The 23,229-nt window shown below is 40.9% G+C and overlaps 1 protein-coding gene across 4 annotated transcripts in view; it reads left to right on the plus strand.

Moving 5' to 3' along the window:
- Positions 1–23,229, plus strand: part of C21H8orf48 (chromosome 21 C8orf48 homolog) — a 108,648-nt gene that overhangs the window by 23,724 nt on the left and 61,695 nt on the right. For 2 of the 4 annotated variants that reach the window (XM_029997552.2, XM_029997551.2), the window contains exon 7: positions 2,597–2,889. The exons of 1 other annotated variant lie outside the window; for it this stretch is intronic. In XM_029997552.2, the coding sequence (XP_029853412.1) occupies positions 2,597–2,600 (4 nt within the window). In that variant the 3' untranslated portion in view covers positions 2,601–2,889. Of the gene's footprint in view, positions 1–2,596; positions 2,890–23,229 lie in introns of those variants that run through there. One more of the 4 variants, XM_029997550.2, reaches the window with a different exon arrangement.

Below are 23,229 nucleotides of genomic sequence, written 5' to 3' on the forward strand. Positions count from 1 at the left end.
CATGAAAGTCCAGGAGGGTGGAATGTCTCAGCACTAATGAAAATAAGATCTTGTCATACTTGCCTGAACCTGTATCTCATCTCATCTGTATCCACAGCTATCAGATTCCTATGGGGAATATAAAATATATAAGATATAAAATCATTAGGCATCTGGTACTGTACGGTACTGTTCCAAGAAGGTGAGTGGATGTTATTTGTAATTCTATTTCACCGTCAGTTCGGGTATGTGTATTTTCAAAAACAAAACAGGAATCCTTTTAAAATCTTAAGTCTGCAAAGTACTGCTTGTGCTTCAGCTGCATTTTGGGAGAAGGAGACTGCTTTTATGGACAAATCCCTGCCCTTCAAAACAATGTCTGAAGAGTCTGTTTGTGGCTCTGCTGCAGACTCTTGAGTGACTATGACCAAACCACTCAGTGTCTGTGGGTAATACGGCAATGCTAGCACCACTTTCTAGTTTGCCTTGCTTTTAAGCTTCTTGAGGGTAAAGAATGATTCTTCCTGTTGCTTGGGGATGAATTGGTGAACCAGGTTGGCAAGCAAAGGGTGCAGAGCTCTTCAAGAAGGGCAAGGAGGAGGATCTGGGGAAGTACAGGCTGGTCAGCCTCACTTCAGTCCCTTGGGAAGGTAACATAGCAAATCTTCTTGGAAACCATTTCCAAACATATTAAGGATAAGAAGGTAATTGGGTGTAGTCAGCATGGATATATGAGGGGGAAAATAACCTTGACCAACCTGGTAGCCTTCTATGATGAAATGATTAGCCCAGTGGATGAAGGAGAGCAATGAATGTTGTTTATCTTGACTTTGGAGAGGCTTTTTACACTCTCAGCCAGACCATTTCATAGACAAACTGATGAAATATGGACTGGGTAAATGGGCAGTGAGGTCGATTTAAAACTGGCTGAGCTGCTGGTCTGAAAGGGTTGGGATCAGCAGCACAAAGTCCACTTGGAGGCAAGCCAGTAGTGGAGTACCTTAAGGACTGATATTGGGGTCAGTGCTGTTCAGTATTGTCACTGATGACTTACAGTGCATGCTCAGCAGGTTTGTGAATGATACAGATCTAGGAGGAGTGGCTGATAAACCAGATAGCTATGCTGCCATTCAGAGGGGCCTCAACAGGCTGGAGAAGTGGACAGAGGGGAACCTCAGGAAGTTCAACACGGGGAAATGCAAAGATCTGTCCCTGGAAAGGAACAGCCTCATGCACGAGAACATGCTGGGGGCCAAGTGGCTGGAAAGCAGCTTTGCAGAAAAGGACCTGGGAGTCCTGGTGGACACCAAGCTGAACATGAGCCAGCATTGTGCTCTTGTTGTAAAGTCCAATGGCATCCTCTCCTGCATTAGAGTGTTGTCAGCAAGTTGAGGGAAGTGATTATTCACTTCTCTTCAGCACTGGTGAGACCACAGGAGCAGTAGAGGTAAATGGCTTAGTATCAGCTCATATTGCAACATCCTACTGAGATTTTAGTTTTTGAGAAAGAGTTGGACCTCTAGTACTCAAATTTTGAGAAGACTCTTCATGTTATCTGTAATCGTTGTATTAAGTACACACTCATATACACACACAGCACACACATTTCGAGTTGAGTCAGGTTCCATCTACTGAAGTGTCAGTGTCAACACATTCTCATGAGGAAACTTTCCATTAAAAAATCTCCAAACATTCTTCATTGTCCATGCTCTAATTTAATTCAAACAGTAGACAATAAATTATTCTTAGATTGTTTTGTTGTTTTTGTGTGACTCATAAGTCTTCAGTGTATTTTGAGCATTACAAACATGCCAGCTAGTATCTCAGGACTGTGCACATTTAATTCCCATTGATATTTAATAAAATATATTAGAAAGGTTCAGGTATTTACAAAAATAATTTGAGTGATTTTTTTTTTTTTTTTGTCTGGAAATACTGACTTGTTGGAAGAAACTTTTCATGAAAGCGTATTAGAATATCTGTAAGCTGAATACATTTCTAAACCTTTTAATGAAATAGTAATGTTTTACTTTGATACTTACATAAGCGTAGGCTATTGATGTGGTACATGTCCTTGCCTAGAGATGAACTTTGCTACCGTGGCTCATGTTTTCATATCTTTCTGTTTTAGTAAGCTAATGTTTAAAGTAAAGTACAACTCAGTATAAGATTTTTGAGGTTTTGTGTAGTTTTTGAGGGTGGAAAGTAAGAGCAGGTTGGATGTAATTTATATGAGAAGAACAAAAGAAATTTCAGTAACAAAAATCAGTGTCTCAAATATTAATTCAGATTATTGGCATCTGTCAAATACTGAATTACTGAAAAGAAATAAGAACGTTGATCAACAGGTTTTTGATTTGACTGAGACTCATCCCTTTTTAGAAGGGCAAAACTTGCCTCTGTTTGCTAGTGACTTGGTAATAATGACGTTATCAGTGTTATATTAAAAAGAGTAATAATGATGTGCATGGAATCCTTAAAAAAAAAAAAAAAAAAAAAAAAAAAAAAAAAAGTCAAAATGCCAGGTGGGAGACCAGACTTGTATGAAGTTTTAATTGGATATGGTTTGCTTTTTTTTATTGTTAGGATAACTCTGTTTTCTGATTCTGTGTTTCAGTTAAAGGGAGGACTGAGTTCAGTGAATGTCTAAAATCTTCAGCTTCATTGGAAGGATGAAGGCCAGAAATTATACGTGAGCTATTGCAGTTTTGTTGTTTTAATAGGAAGCTGATTGTACATACCTGACCCTTAGGCTAACTCAAACTTCCTTTGAATTCCTGATGATATTGATTAAGAATGGTTGATAAGGATATATAAACCAGCAGCAAGTGAGAAAAATGTATAATACTGTTCTCCAATTAACACAAAAACGTCTTTCCAAAGTAAAGACATCTGACCTGAAACTATAAACCTGCTCCTTGTGAATTAATATGAAAAAACTCTTTGATTTCAGTAGTAGGAGAATCTTTGGTTTCTATCTTTGTGTGTCTTTCTCATGTACTCATCCACCTGTACATACACTGTGCATTTTCAAATGTTGAATTACTTCCAGCATTTATATTGTCTTAAATATATATTGGCTTTTTAATATAGTTTTGGGCTTGCTTGCTTTCTGCCTTCAGCTTACTTGTAAATTTCCCTGCTGCCTTTCAAATTGTCTCTTCCATTTTTATTGCATTATGGAAGAATGTGCCTCCTTTCTCTAAATTTGCATCTTTTTGATGTAAAAACATTGGTATGAAATGTATCCATCATGTTGTAAACCTGATATGTAAATGATTCTTTTCTCCTCCTCCAGAGCTAGCATAGCAAGACATTTACTAATACACTTCTGCTCAAAATTGCAGATGAAAGCCAGAGTGGGAGTGAGAGCAAATTAAAGCAGGGATAAGGAGGAGGGAGGGAAGGAAGGAAGGAAGGAATGGGAGAAGGAGAGAAGGCAGGAAACACTTAAAAGAGCACGTAGTGACATGTTTTAGCCACACTGCTTATTTTTTGCTGCATCTTCTATAAACTCATGTGTAAGAATGAAAGGCCAGATTTTAGGAGTATTTTAAATTATGTACATAAGACCGCCCTTGCCATTTTCAGAACCCTTGGACATACTAGTACACATCTATCTGTCTTTATCTCTGGATGCTTAAAATACTTTTGGAAATCTTAAGGTTTTGATCTACAAAGTGCCGATCAGCTTTCAGCTGAGAGCGAGCTAGGCTTCCTATTTCCCAGTAGGTTCTGTGTACTTCGGGACTATGGGCTTAAATAATAAGCATTGGGTCGTTACAGAACGATGCTTCAGGTATGTTTGTAGTGTCACTGGGTTTGTAGGTGTTAAACACCATAGATTTATCTGAGAAGTCCTAAAATCAAACTGCCTCTCTATGCCTTTGTCTGCCGTACTGTTAATCTCAAAACAAAATAGAAGAAATTATCTGTGTTAGATTTTTACACATAGTCATCCTTAGAAACTTAATTTGCATAAACCCCTTGTGATTACATCCAGTGAGGTAACTGGCAACTTAAAGATTTAAGCAAGTCAATCTTTTAATTAAGTGTATAAAATTCTAGTCCTAGTCTCAGAATACGTTACACTATTTTTACCCTATTGAGCAAGAAAACTCTGCTTTTAGCACTTGTTCAGCCTGTTCTGTCTTCATTATACCTGAGTTTTTCTCCTCCTTTATGCAAGAAGAGAAAAAGATTGGAAGTTTTGGGAGCACTTGTAATAACTCATTCCAGGATTGGTCAGATCTGTAAGCCAACAGAAAGTTCAATCATGTTCCTATAAAATGAACAATATCTAGTGGGATCTTGATTCTCTTTAAAGCTGCAATGGGCTTGGATAACTTTGAGGGACAGTCTGTATATGACAAAAGCAAATAATTTTAGAGCAGAACCTGATACCATCTTACCTCTGTATTGAGAGATGCTGAGCACAACAGCTTCCGTTGATTCAGATGGAAGTTGCAGGCTGTGCGACTGCTCAGGACATCTGCTTTTACATTCCAGAAGAACTCGTGTGGGCAGGTGTCTGTGCTTTGCGTGGACCATAAATGTAGCATACTGTTTTCCTGGGCGTTTAGTTTATAGAGAACCCATGTGGAGCTAATTCCAGTTTTTAAGGCTTTAATTTTAATTAAGTAATCCCTGAAGTGTAGAGCGATTGAAGCAGCAGACCTGTTGTGTTGTAGATTTAGACTCTCTCTGAAATTGATATTCATCCCACTGATTTTGTTGGTGGCTTCTCATGATAGTATAGACATGTTAATTTAGTGTAACTGCAATTTGATAAACACCAGCAGCTTTTTAGGTGTGATTACAGCCTTCTTGTAACTGCATGTTTTGGCAAGTACTATCTCTTGTCTGCACAAAGTCCAAATCCTTATGGAAGTTGCTGGTGCCTGTTACCAGGAACAAACTACGCTAAGTCATGTTATTAGACTGAACACTTGACTTAATTCCCTCCTTAAACCAGTGTTACTAAAATGTACCTGTGACACATATTTTAGCCTTCTTGTCTATATAGTGGTGTAAGGAAAGTTTATCATCCTGATCGGTGAAATCCTTGTATGACATTTTTAGGGTAGCTTTGAAACTGTATATTAAATGCTCCCCATAGGTGTGCTGACTGAGGCTTAGGTGTGCTGTAATAAAATATGTTAGGAAGAGACATTGACTCTTATTCCTTTCACGTGCTCATATGTGGGGAAGGATTTGGATTTTTTTCCCTTTTAAACTTGGAAAACAGTGCTGTATCAAAGTGCTGTTCTCTAAACAGTTGAACAGATCTGTTCCTTCATGATTTTCACTTTGAAATAGGCTTCACTGAATTTTTAAAAACTATGTTGAGATTATTTTTGCCAAAACAGCACAAGCTATTCCTCTTTTCAGAGGGTGGATTTTCTTCATAAGCCATTCTTTGTTTTTCTGACTAAAGGAACAGTCTTATCATCAGCTAAAAAATGTACCCCATAAAACATGGGTTCTTTTTTCTCTTTGAAATTGTCTTTCATGGTTAACTTCTTGCTAATTTAGTTCATATTCATTTCTTTTGCACAACATTCTATGCTGTTCTTCCCACACACCTTTCAAAATCAGGGGCAATTACATCCTGTGATTACAGAGGCAGCCTGTGAATTTTTCCATTAGTCTGTATTTTAAATGTTATTCTGTGAAAACACAAATCCTGGAGTGCAAACAATTCCCTAGCCTACACTGATGCTTAAAGTTGCTCAGTGATTTTTTCCATTTGCCTATTTCCAGGATCAGTTTGTCCTAATGGTCTGTTACATGTTTTTTGGAGTCAGAACAAGTACTTACCAGTCCAGGTACAAGTAGATGTTTTAATTGTTCTCTTGAGTTACAGGATAAATGAAAACTGAAAGCTGTTTAGAGCTGAATTCAAATGAACAATACCTAAGAACCTTCATAAAATAAGATCTTAAGACAATCAGTAGCCTTTTCATTACATTCTCATTTTCTTTGCAGGTGAAGGAGGGTTCTGATTCTGGGCTAATTGGTTGTGAAAGGGAGATGAACAAATCGGATCTGCTTTCGTGTCCCCCTCCCTTTTTTAATCGCTCCTCTCCTTTTTTCTCCTTCCATACTGCTAGCAAGGAAAGTAATTACGGATGGGATGCTTTGCAGTCTTTCTCTTGGATCTAAAATCTGCCAAGATTGAAACTCCCGCAGGGATAACTTTTCTTTTTTTTTTTTTAATGTGCCAAAGAGCAAAAGATTGTTTGAACATTCAAGTATTCATCCAACTCATTTAAAAAGAAAACTCTTCTCCTTCCAGCCAATGTGCCTGTTCTTGATGAATAGTTACAGTCTAGGACTACAATATATTCAGTACTTGGGGAGTTTCACCTTTAAAATTGCGCAAGAAAAATAATAAGTTAAAGGGTGGGAGGGAGCAGGGGGCTGAGAGGAGGAGTGATGAGTGTCATTTTAGGTGCAGCTAGCTACTTTTTGTCTGCACATTTCTGGAATAAGACCACATTTGTTTTCCCACAGCAGGGACTGGGCACAGTCTCTGTTAATTTGAGAGTTCTAGGTAAGCAGAAAGCATCCTTCCTTCCTCCTCACTGCCCTCCTCTTCTGGTCTTAAAGCCCAGGGAGCTTGTCTCTGGGGTGGATAGAACTGGTGTGCAGTAAGCTGGTCCCAGCACTCAGGTTAAAGGAGTAGGCAAGGGGTGAGAAGGGAATAAAGACTTTCTTTAAGCATTCAGTGCTTACTGGTCAGCGTTGACTTTCCTTTTAGCTCCAATCACATACCAAACGGGAAAAGTTACGCGAAATGCATTTGAGATCAGTTAATGTGTTAGAGATCAGTGGGTTACATGGGAGGTGTCTGTGCACTGCTTTAGCCGTGGGTGGAAGGGGATGAGGGGTATGTCACCTTCTCCCCTTTGTGGGGTGAGAGGTTCAGCCTTCACGCATAGGTAGCAAGACATACTGACCGGGTGTATGTATGGAGGGGGAGGAAGGGGCGCGCTACGTCTGTGGGCAAACAAAGGGGACAAGTAACACGGGTAACTGAGAGGGAGGCTTATATGCATGTGGAGAAGCGGGTGCATGATGAATGGGAAAGGGTGAGGGGTCCCTGGGGCCCCGGTGGGGATGGAGAGGAAAATGCACATTGCCTGAGCGGAGGAGGGTATGTTTATAGGGGTGTTCGGTGAACCTTTGTGCTATGAGGGAGGATGTTACATATGTCTTTGTGAAGGGGGGGTGCGTGGTGGGTGTATGCATCGAAAGCTGCTGGTACCCAGGGGAGGACGGTCATGCCTCTGACTACAGCTGGATAGCCCCAGCGGCGGCCACGAGTGGCCCTGTGCCGGGCCGGGGGCAGCGGGGTGAGCAGCGCGGCCCTGGGGTGCTGCTCTGCTCCCTGCTGCGCCGTGCCAGTCCCGCACGCTGGTACCGCGCTGCCCGGTGCGGTGCTGTGCCGTGCCAGCCTGCGTGCTGGTACCGCGCCGTGCAGTGCTATGCTGTGCCAGCCTTGCACGCCGGGTGCCAGCTCCGCACGCTGGGTATCGCGGTGCCGTGCCATGCCAACCCTGCATGCCGAGTGCCAGCCGTGCCGGTGCGGTGACAGCCGGTGCCGTGCCAGCCCCGCGCACTGGGTACAGCACCGTGCCGTGCCCCCGGTTGGGAGGTTGCGGAGGGCTGGAGCAGGGTGCAGCGGGAGCAGCCCTCTGAGCTGTGCCCGGCGAGGCACCCCCCTGCCCGGCCGGACAAACGGCACGTCTGCAGCAGGCGGTTTCCGATGGTTGGGCTTTTTGCTGCTGTGCTCTGCGCCCCACGCCAGGAAAATGAGCTTTGTTGGGAAATCAGCTCATTAGGTAGATTCCCTCTGAAAGGGGCACATGTGCCCTTGGCATATCGGGGAAGGAAAGAAGGCTTTTGACTGTGTCCATTTAAAAAATTGCGACCGCTGCCCCCCTCCCTCCTCCACTTTCTAATGAGCCTCCGGTTCCGCACAAAGGATTCATCATAGCCATGCAGCACTCACCTTCTCTGGCCACATCTTCCTCGGCTCGCTGGGCTACTTTCAAAAGGGGAGAGTGATCAGGGAGTGGCAAGGCTGGGAGCCCGTGCTGAAGCCTGACCATGGAGGTAGCCTGAGACCTTGCTAACTGGCCAGTCTCGTCCCCCCTTGGTCTTTAAAACCGAGAGGCAGATAGTGCTGAACAGGCGTGTTATTTGTGCTGCAGATGCAGGGAGGGTGGAATAGCTCCACACACCCGCTACCTCAGCAGCGCTCACTGATCCCAGCCAAATTTTTCAACTTTATTTAGGGGGAAGAATAGATCACATGGGGAGCTTCACCAAACTGGGAGGAGCATGTTAGTGCAGAATCAGGTCACTAACATAAAAACCCAGGAGTTAGTCACAGACACAAAGATTAATAGTGTTGGCATAATCCAGGCATAAAAAGCAGGCTGAGACAAAAGACAAGAGATGCTTATGGGAATTAAATGCTTCTGTTTTCTTCTCTTATCTGTGTCATTAAGCGGGGTAATTTCTTGCTCCTTTTATCAGGTGAGTTTTTCTAATTGAGTAATAAATAGAGCAGAATGTAAAAGAAAGGTTTCCAGCTTCCCAGTGCTTTTGAGCACATTCTTGTCTGTCAATCTAGCATTTCTACAGGCTTTTTTTTTTTTTTTTTACATTTCTGAAATGCTGCCTATCTGTGCCCTGCCCTGTTGTATCGATTCAGTCCAAGAGAAATAGATGCTACAGACCCATTCCAAAACATACACATGCCTACATAAAATGGTTGAATAATTGCTTCTGACTCCAATCTTTAATTCGCATCTCTTGCTCAGACAAAGGCAAGGAGGCTGCTGGCTGATCTCTTATTGTCCCACTGGCTGAGAAATTATTGTGGAATTAAGTTTTTACAGCGCCTTTTTCTGATTTCTGTCTTTCATTCATTAATAGATGACAAAGCTCCCAACAGGAGCATAGGTAATACAAAAGCTGCCCCTGAGTGCTGAAGAGCTGATTGCTGCCGTGACCACAGCATGATTCTTACGACTTTTAGTATCTTTGTTTATTTAATCAAGTGCACATTCCAAAAAAACCTGTGATGGATTTAGGTTATTTAGAGGCCAAAACTCAAATGCGGGTGCCTAAATATGGGTACCTAAATACATACATAGCTTGTGAAGAAGTGGGCCTGACTTTTATAGGTGCTAAGCAACTGTTCTTCTGCATTTCCATCTGCTTTTAAGTCACATCCCACCCCCTGCCACCTTCCTCATGTCCACACTTTGAAAAAGAAATTAGCTTTGAAAAGTAGGCTATCTTGTTCCTTTGCTTACAGAAGCATCTTGCCCAAAAGAAGCTCCATCCTAAAACATGATACCAGATGAAGGGGAAATGAGTAACCAGGTGGATTGCCACAACAAAGCCAAGAGGCCTGATGTGTCCAGTTAGTACAAAACGACAGGAGAGCTTGTCTGCTGCACACCCAAAAATGACTCAAACAGTCATCAAACCAGTTGCACCTGCCTACAGAGTGACTATCCTTCCTTCAGTTTGCAGAAAAATTAACCAGCTTTGGCAGTTAAAGGCTGAAACAGTCAAAATGTTGATTCTTGGCAACTTCTTAATGAAGTGCCTCTGGATTAGAGATGATATCAATCAGGATAACACATCAAGAAAAGCAACCTTCACATTAGTGTAGATCAAAATATGTAACTGAATCCTTTAGTGTGCAATGCAGTTCTTTGCTGTGTTATCTGTGGAGTATAACTTTATGCTCCTTGCTTTCATTTCCCCAGCCTGGGGTGCAAAGGGGTAGCCTGTGCCTATTCCAGGCTCCCTGCTTCCTGCAGGTCTCTTAAAGGAATCAGGGAAGTGCAGCTGCTTACACTGGAGGGGAGAAGAATTGCAATTGCAATTGGTTCTTTTTATAGGGCAAATCAATGGAGTGGAGAAAAAACACTTTACATTTTTCAGCATGCCTGTATTGCAGTAAAACACACTAGAACCTGTCCTTGTGCTTTAAACTTGAAAATAGTATATTTCTGAGCTAGTCTGGAAGGGAACCTGGGTTTTATTACCTGGAGACTGACCTTTATGTGTAACTTCCATTTCAAGTGTGCAGAGGCCTGATTTTTGACAGAGATGCCATCCATTCCTCTGTAGGTATAGTTTGAGATACTTTCTTTGGTTTTATTTTTTAATAATTTCTCTGTATTGCCAGCTAGCGATGGAAGATAAGATAACAAGTGTAACAAAGGTTTTTACAGGTTTGGTTAGCCCTTATTTATATTTTCATCCCCAAGTTCTTTTTTTCTTACTGACTGAAGTTTTCTGTCTTATGCATTTCATAAAACTTCCTTTTATATTTCTTTTTATACACAGCTTCTTACTGAAGTATCTTACGTCAACTGAAAAAGCTATATATAATGTGTGTGTATACATACATATTTATATATATATGCATACATATACATATGCAAAGACCTGGGAATACAAATTTCTACCAGTCTGTGTTAGTGCGAGAGTAGTTTTTCCTCCATTTTTATTTATATTTAACTCTCCCCAACATTTTCCTTATGAACTCATAAGTAAGCCAATAAGGAATGTCAGAAAATGTTCTAATATATTTTTATGCTACATTGAATCTTTTTTCAAATACTTGTTCTTAATCCAGTATGACTAATACACTGAAATTTCTCACGCTATCAAATTTGCCACTTCCTGAATCTTCTCTATTTCAAGGCTCGTAACTGGTCAGAAGCTATATCAGTCAGTTTGAAGGTTATGGCTGTGTCAGGGGACTGTTAACCAACTACAGGAACAGTATGTATATGATATAGCCCTGTCTCCTCCAGGAAGACTTATGCTTCCTAGAAAATCAGTGGTTCAGTAAGTACTTGATATCATGGTTAAGCCTACAGATCCAAAGCAGCAGTGGCATACAAACGCCCAACTCGCATTGATTTCAATAGGACTTAAACCAAAGTATCTTTGTGCTTATGATCTCTTGACAATGAATGCTATTCAAAGTTCATGGGAGCCATTAGAAAGACCACAGTATGTTCTGACAGTAATTGAAGGGCTAGAAGAAAAATGAACATTTGTTATTCCTTGAGAAGTTCTTCAGGCTTTGAAAAATGGCCCAAAACTTCTCTCCCAGTCTGCAGTAAAATGTTCCTTATTCATCATTGCAAAAATCTCTGATGTCCCAGTCAGATTGTTGACATTTCCATTGCTGCTTCTATTTTAAATGTTATAATTAGTAATTTTTCACACTTCCAGATTGTTCTTTCTCTTAGAAATTTAAACTACAAACAATGACAAATTAAAGCACATCAGATACCACTGTAATGTAGGTGTGTGATACAAGGAGATTATTCCCAAGGTAATGTTTTCTCCTCTTCTACCTTCAATGCCTATGTTGTTGTCAAGGTGCTATTCTCATTATGTAGAGATTGAAACAAGTCCATTATGTGTAATGGGTCACCATTTCACCTTGGTGCAGTGAGAAAGCAATATGGCTTTCCTGATTTAGAACTGAGCAGGCATGCATTAAAAAAAGAATTATTAAAAGCAAAGTTTCTCATCAAAGCCAGGCCATCAAATTCCTCTTCATTTGATAAAGTTATAAGTATTGACTGCAGGGGAAGAGCAAAATTTATAGCCAAACATAATGAAATGAAATCACATTATGCAAAAAGTTTCAGTGCTTGTGTGTTGTTGTTCTTCTCTTCAATCCTAACCAGAAGGTTTGATTTTATTAGGAGAGATAAAATTTACTTAATAAAAAAATCAGTTAAGTCTATTCCTGGATGAGCACATAATGTAAAAATGGCTTACCCTTGTACTGCTGCTACATCTATCAGTATCACTAATTTTAATTGAATGCAGCCTGATCATAAAACGTGGAATGAGTTTTGAGATTTCAGAGGCATTATTGGTGGGAATTATTAGACTGTTCCACTAGCATTGTACATGGGTATCTATGATATGGCTCCTGAAGAAGACTCACAGTCCCGGAATTCTTTATTCCAGAAAGAAGGTGGGCAAGAGGGGGTATGGTAGGAGTATATAAAATAAATGAAACTGAGGAAGTAAGTCAGAAATTCCTAATGAATCTCTGCAATTTTTTGAGAGTAAGGACAAATTCAGTGAAATTGAGAGGCATTACAGATAATATAAATGGAAGGAAAAGCTTCTGTACGTAGCACTCTTCTCCTGTAGAATTCATTTCTGCAAGTGTGCACTGAGGTTGAAAGCCTTGAAGGATTTCAGTAAAGGTGCCAATGTTCATGTGGGAATGAGAGCATCCATAATTATAAGCAGTATGTTTTTATTGTGGCCTGTGGTTGTAAGACACACACTACTCAGCACATGTAAAGAGGAAATTCCCTTTTGGGCAGATTTCCTGTATTAATTTTTCTCTGTAAGCGTAAAAGCATTTTTAAAAGCATCTGAGACTGACCAGTGTCAGAATCCTGGGCTACATAGACAACATATTTGATCTTGTATAGTGACTTTTGTTTTCGTTCCATGAAACAGTTCTTGTTTTATGTCTACTAGGTGAGGAATAAATTCTGGTTCAGCAACAGCAATATAAATCTGGATTTTTCCACTGAGGTCAACTCCTTCTGTGTATTTCTATGTAAATTTCTAGTCCTAGCACTAGTGGCTAGAGAGCCAATGTGTTTCTTTACCAGATCAAAAATCTCAAAACCGCTTGAATCAGATAATGAACATTCTGGAAACGTGAAATATAGTAAAAGCATTCTAATGCATGTAGGATAGGTACATCTTGTTTTACACTGCTGTATTGCAAAGGTCAGAACTGTTAAAGAAGCTGACATGTTCTTTGAAATGACCCCGAGTAATCCCAGAATAGATCTCTGCCAGCACCAACCTTGTCATTTCTTGGATTTTCTTTTGTTGCCTCTCTTGCCTCAGGTAGAGCACTAGTTAAATTTAAACACCAATCGTGTCCCTGGACAGTATCTCCCATTCATGAAATAGATGTGTACTCTTGTAAGTGGACTTCCATGTGCTATACATACCCTCCTGTGTTTTGCATCTGAGGTTCATTCTTTCCACCTGTGATTTTCTTTTAAAATGGAAATACAGCAGCTTTCAGAGCATAAGAAGGCCCCGTTCAACAGTTGGCAAACCTAAGGTTAACAGTGTCTCTCATTTTCTTTCGATAGGGAAACTGCAGCAGCTGCCTCCCTTCCTGCAGAGATTGCCTGGAAGGCCAGCCAGGAGGCATAGGAGCTGGGCTCTTCTGCAGAGAGCTGCTTTCTGGGATGGGAATACTGGAAAAGGGATTAAACTGGTCACTATGAACTCCACTTTTCCATGTTTTTGTCTTGCTGCTACCATCACATCAATATATTAGGACACAGAGTGGGTTTAACATTTTGGCTTATTTTAGGCAGGAGAAGCTTGTTAAGTCATGGCCAGTTTCCAGTGTAAGGTCCTTTGTGCTGATGGGCACACAGTGCTTTAGTGGTTGTGCTGATTGCACTAGCCTGAGAGGAGTCCAGATTTAATCAGGTGCAAAGAGGGCTGAAAACACCCTAATTCTCTTAGGTTTCTGGAGAGCAGCTGTGTGTTTGTTTTCTAGTCACTTGCATCATTTCTTTTGAAGCCTGAACTAGCTGTTCCTGCTAAATGCTTCTGCCCACAGTAATCTGTGTGCCACCTTCCCAGCCCATTCTCTCTTCTTATACTTCAGGGACAGTCTGCAACCAGAAACCTGGTGTTTTCCGCTTTCCTGTGCATCTGTCTTTGCTCTCTCTTCCCACGCCAAAAGATCTGTATACCTCCTCTTCTCCCTTAACTCTCATTCCCACTAAGTCAGTGTCCCTTATTCTTCTGTGCCGCGCCATGGGCTTCTGTGTACCCTGCCCTGTACCCTGCTGCTTTCATGATTTCTGCCAGAGGCGATACGGTTCTGTACATTGATGCCTGGAGGCAGACGAACAAACAGAAAAGCTTCATCCATTTGAGTGCAAGATGTCATGTCACTTGACTAATTATCATCAGGTAGCTCTTCTGTTCCTGAGGTTTCCTCAAGCTTTTTGCTTAAGCTCCATTTTTCAGTCACAATTGTTTGGTGACAATTCACCAAACGTGTAATGCTGTGTCAGCTGTGTGTATCTCAGGGTTTTTTAGTCTTTCACTCGAAGGTATTAGTGCTTCTAGTCCTGAGGTGTGGAACTAACAGCTGATGGAGTGATGAAATTTGTCACCATTAGGTTTTTTTCCCCTCTTTATTTGTTTATTAAAAATTCCCTGAGTTTGGCCAGTTATAAGTGCAGTACAGACTATGAGTTGCTCAGAAAAGTTGTTAGCCTGTGAGGATAAACATGCTAGTCTCCTACAGATCATGGCAGACAGAGTCTCCTTGAGGGCAGTTGAAGGGAGAACCCAAATTTAGGAATCTTAACTCTGCGCAGTATCAGGAAGCTCAGGAAACTAGATTTTCTAGAGCGATGTGGACAGCCTACCCTTAAGCCCAAGCACCTGCAGATTTCATCCCCACAGACCATGCAGTGGATAGGACTTGTAACTCTGGAACTGGGCAGGCTGAGTTGTACTTGGAGGTGAGGTGAGGATAACCCAGGACTGATCAGCAAGGATACTGGGAGTGGGAGGGAAGAAACACTGCGTTCAGTTAAGGGCTTTGTAAAGGGTGATTAGGGTGGGGAGCCAGCACATACAGGGAAGGTGGAAAAGCTGTGCTTTACCAGAGGAGCACCTCATTTAGGGAATGTGCTTCTCCAAGATGGGGGACGAACTGGTTGGGGAGGACCTAGGAGGGAAGCAGCTGGGTCCAGGAGCTGGTATGGGAGTGACTGCAGAGACTAGAACAGGAATGTGGGCACTGGTAGTGTCTGGTGAGGAAAATGGGAAAACAGGATGAAGAATCAGATGTGAAGACAGGACTGGAGCAGAGACAGTTTGGCAGTGATGGAAAAGAAGGGGACCTGAAGGAAATAGGCAATGGGCTCTGAACGCATACCCCTCCACAACCTGGTGTGGAACCAGAGACCCCTTGCCATTCCTCTCCTCCCAACTAAAACAAGTGAAGCCCACTGACAGAGTCTCATCCCTTCTTGCACTGGTCCACATAAAGCTTACCAGTTTAGTGTTAAACCGGAAGCCTGGCAGGCTATGTTGTAAAAAAGTCTTTGACTCTCCTACACAGCTTCAATGGTTGCAGAAGTTTGGAAATATATACCAATGATTTAAAGTGCAGGAAAAAAGGAGGTGGTCTCAACAGGGTAGGTGACATACAAGAGTATGTCTGACATTGGTTTTGATGGAAGGAGAGTAGCGAGTCCCCTTATACTGGTAACTGTGGGTGCTTCTCCCTCTCTTCCCCTATCTTTCTGGTCTGGCACTTGACTCTTTCGGGTCTGTGGATCTGGGTGCATTTGCACTGCTTATTCTGTTGATAACCATGTCAGTAGATCTCATTGTTAATGCAGCTAAATGCAGCTTTGGAAAACTTGATTTAATTTCTGCCTTTACTACTGTGATTCTAATGCCAGGTTTCTGCAAATGAAACCTTTTTTGAAGTGTTCATTAACTGAATGTTCCTCGTTTTCTGGATACTCAGTTTGAGGCGGTATCTGATCTGCAACAGCACCATATACTTAGAGCTGCAGCTCGACCTGAGTGTTCAGCGTTTAAAGCACCATATAATGCTAAGCACTCTACAAAAAGCATGCTCTCATTTTCTAAATTGGATATCCCAAATTAATGAATACTTTTACAACACAGAAACTTTCTAATAATTTTTTCACCAGTCAGTCTAGATAAAATGGAAGCGTTGGGACAATAAGTTCATAAAAAATGTATTAGTACTGTAAACCTTAGAAAAGCCATGAATAAATTAATTATATGCGCTCAGAGTAGAGTCTGAGTTTGGTGAAGGGGGTTAAACTGAGCAGAGATGAAATGATCTTGTTCTGTAATAACGCATTCAATCAGGGAGTTGTTCAACTGTTTCTGAGTAACCCCCTGTGGAGGCAAGCCATCAGAAATGGGCTGCACACTAAACAACAAGAAGAAAACAAATACTGAATAGCTGCTCATTAATTGAGAATCATCCACCCTCTACACTGAACAAGGCAAGGGTCCTGCAGAAAAAATAGTACGTGACCATGTGATTGAAGGTGGTAGCATACTGCATAACACAAGAGATTCAAATTAAGATTGCATAGGCGATCTTAATTCTGGAATTTCTTAACTTTTGACTATTTGACTTAGCATTTTCGATAATGTTCTTTTAACTTGGGATATTGTGTGTAATATATATAAATGTTGTTTTTAAATAAAACTGGTATGTCTCCAAGTCATGTCATTTTCACACTGCCTGCTGTCACCGTTTCTGAAGGAGAAGCAGCTGGTGTGCTAAAAGAAGTTATGGACTTTGAAATCCTGCAAGGTTAGGAACTGAGTGGTTGGAGGCAGATATTTACACAAATGTCATCTTTTTTGGCCTGCTATATTCCTCCCACTGTTTTCCCCACTGCATTTTATGGAGGAAAGTGTAAACATTTGCTTTGAGGTGTTTTGTGGCTCTAGCCTGTGAGTGATCCTAACAGTAACTTGATGGGGTTCCATGGTTGTGGTTTCTCAGTGGCTTCTCTATCCGGTATTCTCACTTCATAAATAGAAAGTTGGGGTTCTTCGTAATTGCCAGCTGCAAGCTCAGCGTGGGATCTGAGAGTCAAACTGAGCTCTGCTGGCTCAAACGTTACCAGCAGGAGAGATGCTGTGATCGGAATTTGGTTAACTGCTCTGTTCATCGTGTTTGGGCCAGAATGGAATCCAGCTCCCACTCTGATAGCTGTGTAGGCTCTGCCATGCTAAATAAAGACAAAATGCCAAAAATGGGTGATAATCATTAAAGCAAGCAGGTGCATGTTTGACTACAAGGAACAGGTCTAGTAAATAGGAACTTGTAGGTTTTACTTATTTACTTTGAAACAAACAAAATTTTAAGACACCTCTTCAGTTAAGCAAATTTTAATCTTACAGTACTTCTGTTTTGTTTATTCATACTTACATAGAGTGTAAATGAAAACTGATTAGTTTCTCTTTATCTCATAATCTTGACACAAAAGGCAGGGCAATATGTTTAACTGCTTGAGAAAGATCATTAGATATAATACTGTAGTAAGGCATAAAAATCAATGACTAGCGGTTTAGGTATTTTATGAATCTCCCATTTAATAATGGGTGGTCAGTGGTCAAATTGCTCATCCCGGGTTGCTCCTGGCAGTGGAATACAAGTTGATCAGGAGCAGGAAGAGCCAAGAGGAATGTTTTGCCCAGTATACAGCACTGTCTATCTAGCTCAATTTGTTGGCTTGAAGATTTATCTTCCTCTAGTATGGGTTTCATCATCTATGATAACATATCCTGCAAACATAAGCAGCTTTAGACTGGTCAAGGTTATGGTGATGTCATTGAGACAATCTCTGCTAGAATGGGATGAGAACTGAGGATCATTACACAACTTGGTCCGTGATGTGTAACAAATACTACATACATAGGCTTTTTAAAGTGTTCTTTGAGCAGTGTGGGATGTTTCCTGTGCTTTTGCTGAAGTGAACCTCTTGCCTTTGGAACTGAGATTCTGGAAGTTGATACTTGATTGCTGCAGAAGACTCAGTGCTTGGTTTATACCCTGGGACAGGAATTGTAGCTGGAGGGAAGAGAAAATATGGCCAGAGAGATGAGTTTTGGAAACTCACAAATTGCATGTGCTACCTTGTTATGATAGATGTGCATATATATCAAAAAGAAAGTGACTTTCTTAGGAAGTGGTTCTGACAGTAGCATTCCATCACAGTAGTTCTTAACAATACTTTCCCTGATTTTCCTTATTTCTAGGCACAAGTGGAATTAATGTTGAATTTGACCACTGTAGAAGAGGTATTGGCTTAGGGCTCCAAACGGGACTTTAGAAACAGATTTGAAGTACATGATGAGGTCATACTGTGGTTTTACCAGGTTCTATTTGAAGTGCTTTATTTGTATTCAAGGTCATTTAAGCCACAATATAATCTTACACCACATTTCTGTGGATAGTTTTTTAAGTCAAGGGGGGCATTTTCATGCCCCACACGTGTGAGTCATCAGGTGTGTTGCAAATGAGTGACACTGATTTTGTTCTCTTAGTCAAAAACCTCTTTCCTGTAAGAGGTTGCTGTAAGGAGACTGTTACTGTTTCTTTGCTCTGTCCAGCCTCTTTTTTTTCATGAAACATGATTTTCTCGGAGCCTTTCTGAAATTGGATTTGAACTGGCCAATGCCTTCAGAAGTTATGACCAGTGGGACAGTTCTAGAGGGACATATGCAGACAACCACCTAATGAAACAGGACTACAAATACAAAATGTTTGGACTAAGCCTGGGTATTTGTAAGAGAGGGATGGGAGGACATCTGAATCCTTCATTCCAGTTTGATCTCCACTCTGAATCTACATGCTCTTTCTGCTGTGTGATAAATGAACACATTTAAAGTAGAATTTCTGGCCAGTTGCCTTCAGGTCTGCTACATGGTGTGTAGTGTGTTGCGGCAGGAAATTTCCAGTTTTCCTTCCACAGCAGTGCCTATCACCCTGGGAAACGTAACAAGTGTGACAAGTTTTTGATCCATTTCTGGTTTGTTTGTTGTTTTTTTTTCCCCCCAACAGTTGGTCTAAAACTTCTGTGTTGCTGTTTAGATATGGAGCTTTAATGGATTTTTATCCCCAAGTGCTAGATGTATGTACCTTACTTATATCTGTATAAGCCTTTGAGTTTATGTGTTTGCATGTGTCTCTGTGTATTCACAATTCCATTTCCTCATCTTTGGAATCCTCATCCCTCATCCTTGGGGAAAAAAAAAGTACTTTCACACCTGTGCTAGTGTTGTTAGCTTGTGAAAAGTTTTGTTGGCTCATTTGTGCATCTACCACTTGTTATATTTCGCAGACCCTAGCATTTCTCCCCCTTTCAGTTTTATTCTGAAAAGCTTTGTTCCTACTGATCCACACACCAGATGCTACTGTATTTTCTGGATGCCTGAACTCTCCACTCAAAACCTGTCAATGTCTTTTGTATAGCTGTTACGTGTAGCTAACTTGAAAGTGGTATTTGTGTACCATGTCACTCGGTGGTATGATTTTTTATTCTTTTAATTTTGCCAATAGAAACTCCTACACAGTTGCATTCGTGCTGGAAAAATAGTGGGTTTTACTGGCATAGCTAAAGTCAGGTCTGCACAGTAGATTCCTGATAACTGTGTCATTCAAGAACAGGAAAAGGTGTGCGATGCCAAAGCCCATGTGCCAGTAAATCTCGTCTTTTTGTTGTGTGTGTTTTCCTCAAGCAGATAGTTTTATTATATTTGTACAAAGTACAGCTTTACTGGTGCAGTTTCATTCGCCTTGGAGCTCTTTGCCAGCAAGGGAAGGCTGTAATCCTATCTCAGCAAAGTGGTGCTAGTACAGGGCTGACCTTATGAGGATTCCCTAGTGTATGCATTTTTAAACCTGAAAAATGAATCTCTACTTGAGAGTTTTGCTGACTTTAATATTGCCAAGCTGCACAGTTCTACTAAAGGTAGAATTAGTACCAGCAAAAGGAGCCTTTGGACTGTTGGGAAATTGGGTTAAGTTTGCCACAAAAGGACACAATTTGTTGGTATAAGTGTCACCTCCCTGAAAGGGTGTGGAGTATAACTAATAGGTGGCTGTTAATATGTGGTATACTACATTATTATTTATTATTACTTCTACTGATAATAATAATAATAAAAAATATTAATATAATAAGGTATAGCTAAGACAGGGGTAAAGCCTTTCCAAAGACTTTGTTAAATGCCAGGAGAATGCACTTAGAGTAGACAAGTCTGGATACCTACTTTTTCAGAATATTTTTGCAGTAATAAGTGGCACTGAGAAATTTTATATAAAACTGCAGTGCATTGGGATGCAGATCCAGTACTTTGCAAGGAAAGCTCCAGCAAACAAAAGTTAATGGTTTAAAAGAATCCTGTCAAAATGCCACTTCTCAGAAGGCTGTTTTTCCAACCTTCTGTTGTAGTGGTTTTAAGTTTTATTAGGAGCTAAGGCAGGCTTCATCATGACAGAGCCGCTTAAGCTGGTATTTCACATGCACAGTTCATGTCTCAGCATCTGCTGAGCACCCAAAATAAATGATCCAGAAGTACACCTCTTTGAACCTAAATCGGCAGGCTTTCTGAACAGATCAGTTTCTCTTCATATTTCTCAGTGGCAAGAGGTACAAGCCTTTAAGCCGTTTAAACTACTGCTTCCTACTGCCCCCCTCAGAATTAAATCACTTGACACAGTAATTGGCATGTCCTCATTGCCTGGAGCCTTAATACTTTTAATGATGTCCAAACAAATTAACTATTAAACAAGTTATGAAGCAGCTCAGTGGGAACTGACTTGTGGAAGCAGAGGATCAAAGCACAAAGCTGTAAAATGACTCCTGAAGTGCTAATAACTTCTAATAACTTTTAAGGGGAGAGAATTAAACTGGAAAGAGCAGCTCTGTCATATTCTGATGATTTAAAGAGAAGCATGGTTGGGATGTATAGCTGTTTTTATTTTGACTGGAGGAAACTAGCGAGAAAGCCTTGAACTAGCTGGGGTGGTTTAAGGAAGTTCCAGCCCAAAAATGAAAAAGAACCAGATAGGATGGATCTGTTTTCTGGGCATGAGTCGTGACTGCATAGCTCACTAAGACAGCAACATGTGTGACTGCTTTCTTCCATTCCTGCTTCCCCTCAAGATGCAGCACCAGGGGAGTAAGCTGGAATCCAGCTTTTCCAGAAGAGCAGCTGAACCTGGGCAAAGCCATCCCCAATAACGTGCTTACCTGGCTGTGAATGAGGACTGTTTGACCTGAAGAACCTGAATCCTTAATAATATGTGCAAAATGAGAATCCAGCTGGTCCCTTTCTGTCGTACACATTTAGAAAGGACTATCTTTTTGTTTCTACGCTCAGTAAATTTGATGCAGTGCTCAAGGCACAAGAAACACAAAACTTTCCTTTCCCTCCCCCTCCTCTTCAAAGCTATCTTAGAAACTGGTGTGGCTTTTCCTTTCCTGTCTTCATTCCTCTTCATCTGCTTTCTTGTCTTTGCTCCCTCTAGTGTTCCCATGTAGGTGCTGTCTTGCTCTCCTGCTCTAGGCAGGGAGATTGAGTATTAAACTATTAGATTTATTTTCTCTGCATTTCGCATAACGTGGGAATGACATCAGCCTACCTGTCACACCCTTCAAAGGGTCTCTGCTGAGTCTCTGCAACCTTACTTCATCTCCTTGTATCACCATAGCAGTGTGCTAGCACCAGCCTTTCACAAACCTTGAGGCCAACTTAAAATTCATTAGATTTTCAAAAATACACCTGTGTCTTTTTTATGATTTCTGAGCCTTTAATTCATTCTCAGTTCATGGTTTTGGGATTTCTTTTACAACCATTAACATTTCTTTCTAATTCAAGGATCCGGGAATTTAGGACTAAGGTAGCATATGACACTTGGGATTAGAGCCACAAGTTTTGGTAACACTGCAACAATATCCATTGCACCTAGATATGGTGCTAGTTCACTCCTGACTCTTAGATTTACTCTAGCTACAAAAGCTTTCTTAGCCATGAGATGTACTGTCCTGCTTATTAGTTGGAAATCAGAAAGTATGAAAGGGGACTGGAGATCTGTGTGTATCTCTGAATCACTGGATCACTGCTACAGAGAGAATGTATAATTAAAAATGGGGACTTCTCTTTGCACCACATAAAAAGATTCTTTGCAGAGTTTTTACTGAAACTTAACTGTTTAATGTGCTCTAAAACTGTGTGTTTCTTTTATATATTCCATTTGCATGAGAGTATCTGCATACTTGTATGTGCACATAGGTATTTCAAAGATGAGGAAATACTTTGAGGCCTCCCTTTTTATCTAGGAATCCAGATCTAGACTGTAGAGACTAGTCTTTCAAGTTGTGGGATTACTTGTTGGTATTTAACAAGTAAGTTTGGAAGGTTTCAAACAGCCCTCTTAAAAACCACACACAGTCTTCCATCATCACTGAAGGTGAACTGACGTTTCTTATGTTAGGAAAGGAGACTACAGCTAAATAAGAGCAAAAACTGGGCTTCCTGCTTTAGTTTGAGGAATCATCCATTTGTTATCTAAACTATATAAGATTAGCAAGGCAAAGAAGAGAGCGTGAATTACTGTAACTTGCATGTGTTCTATGCATAACTGGTACAATAGAGATAGGTGAGTTAGATGAAATATACAGTTCTCTCACTAGTACTATATTTAGTAAAAAACTAAAGGATATAGTCAAACTATAACAATTTGAAAATCAGTCTAGCAGAAAATTGTCACACGACATGATACTAACTCTCTATGGACCACTCAGCACCCTGATGTTGAAATCTGACATGATCTTTGGTTGGGATTCAGATTTATAACTATGAGGAGAAATCTCCTCCTGACACTGGGCAGATCTGGAATTGGTTGGCTAGGGACAAGGAGCCCTCTGCTTTTGCAGGAACAGTGAAGCGGAAGAGTTTCCTTCACAGATGCCCATTTGCACATTACGTGGAGGGATGCTATCCCCAAGAGACAGGAATGTCTTCCACAAGTTCCCAGGAGTGCGTGAGTGGGTGAGTGACAGCTGAACAGAGTCCATGGTGAGCCGCAGATCTGCTAATTACCACCTTCCTCCACTCACCATTCCAACAAGCAGCTTCCTGAAATCTGTTTCAGGGACTTTTGTAATTTTGTCACTCTGCATTAGGCTACAGCTCGGCGCAGCTTGTCACTTTGTCTTGCATGTGATCATGCTGTCTGGAATCGGACCCGACGTAATGGAAAATGACGTGGTTATAGTGGGATTTAACTCATCAGGTTTCTTCCAGCATTATCTTTCACATTGTGTCATCAGTCTGTGGCAGAGCTGGGTGTTCAGTGCCTGTTGCATCACAGCGGAATAGAATAAGTGATATAATACCCGATATAGACCAAAATGTTTATTCTGCAGGAATACTTGGACCTGTTGCTTCCATCTCAATGGAGTGACGTTACTTGGTGGTAGACACTTCCTCACACACATTAAAAAAGTAGAAAACCAACGCTTTTTCGAAAAGCCCAAAATATTACCGTATAGCATATGGCACCCAAGATATGAGTAAACTTGTAACATCCGCTTATGT

The sequence above is a fragment of the Aquila chrysaetos genome, chromosome 21 (genome assembly GCF_900496995.4).
Source record: "Aquila chrysaetos chrysaetos chromosome 21, bAquChr1.4, whole genome shotgun sequence".
Taxonomy (NCBI): Eukaryota; Metazoa; Chordata; class Aves; order Accipitriformes; family Accipitridae; genus Aquila; species Aquila chrysaetos.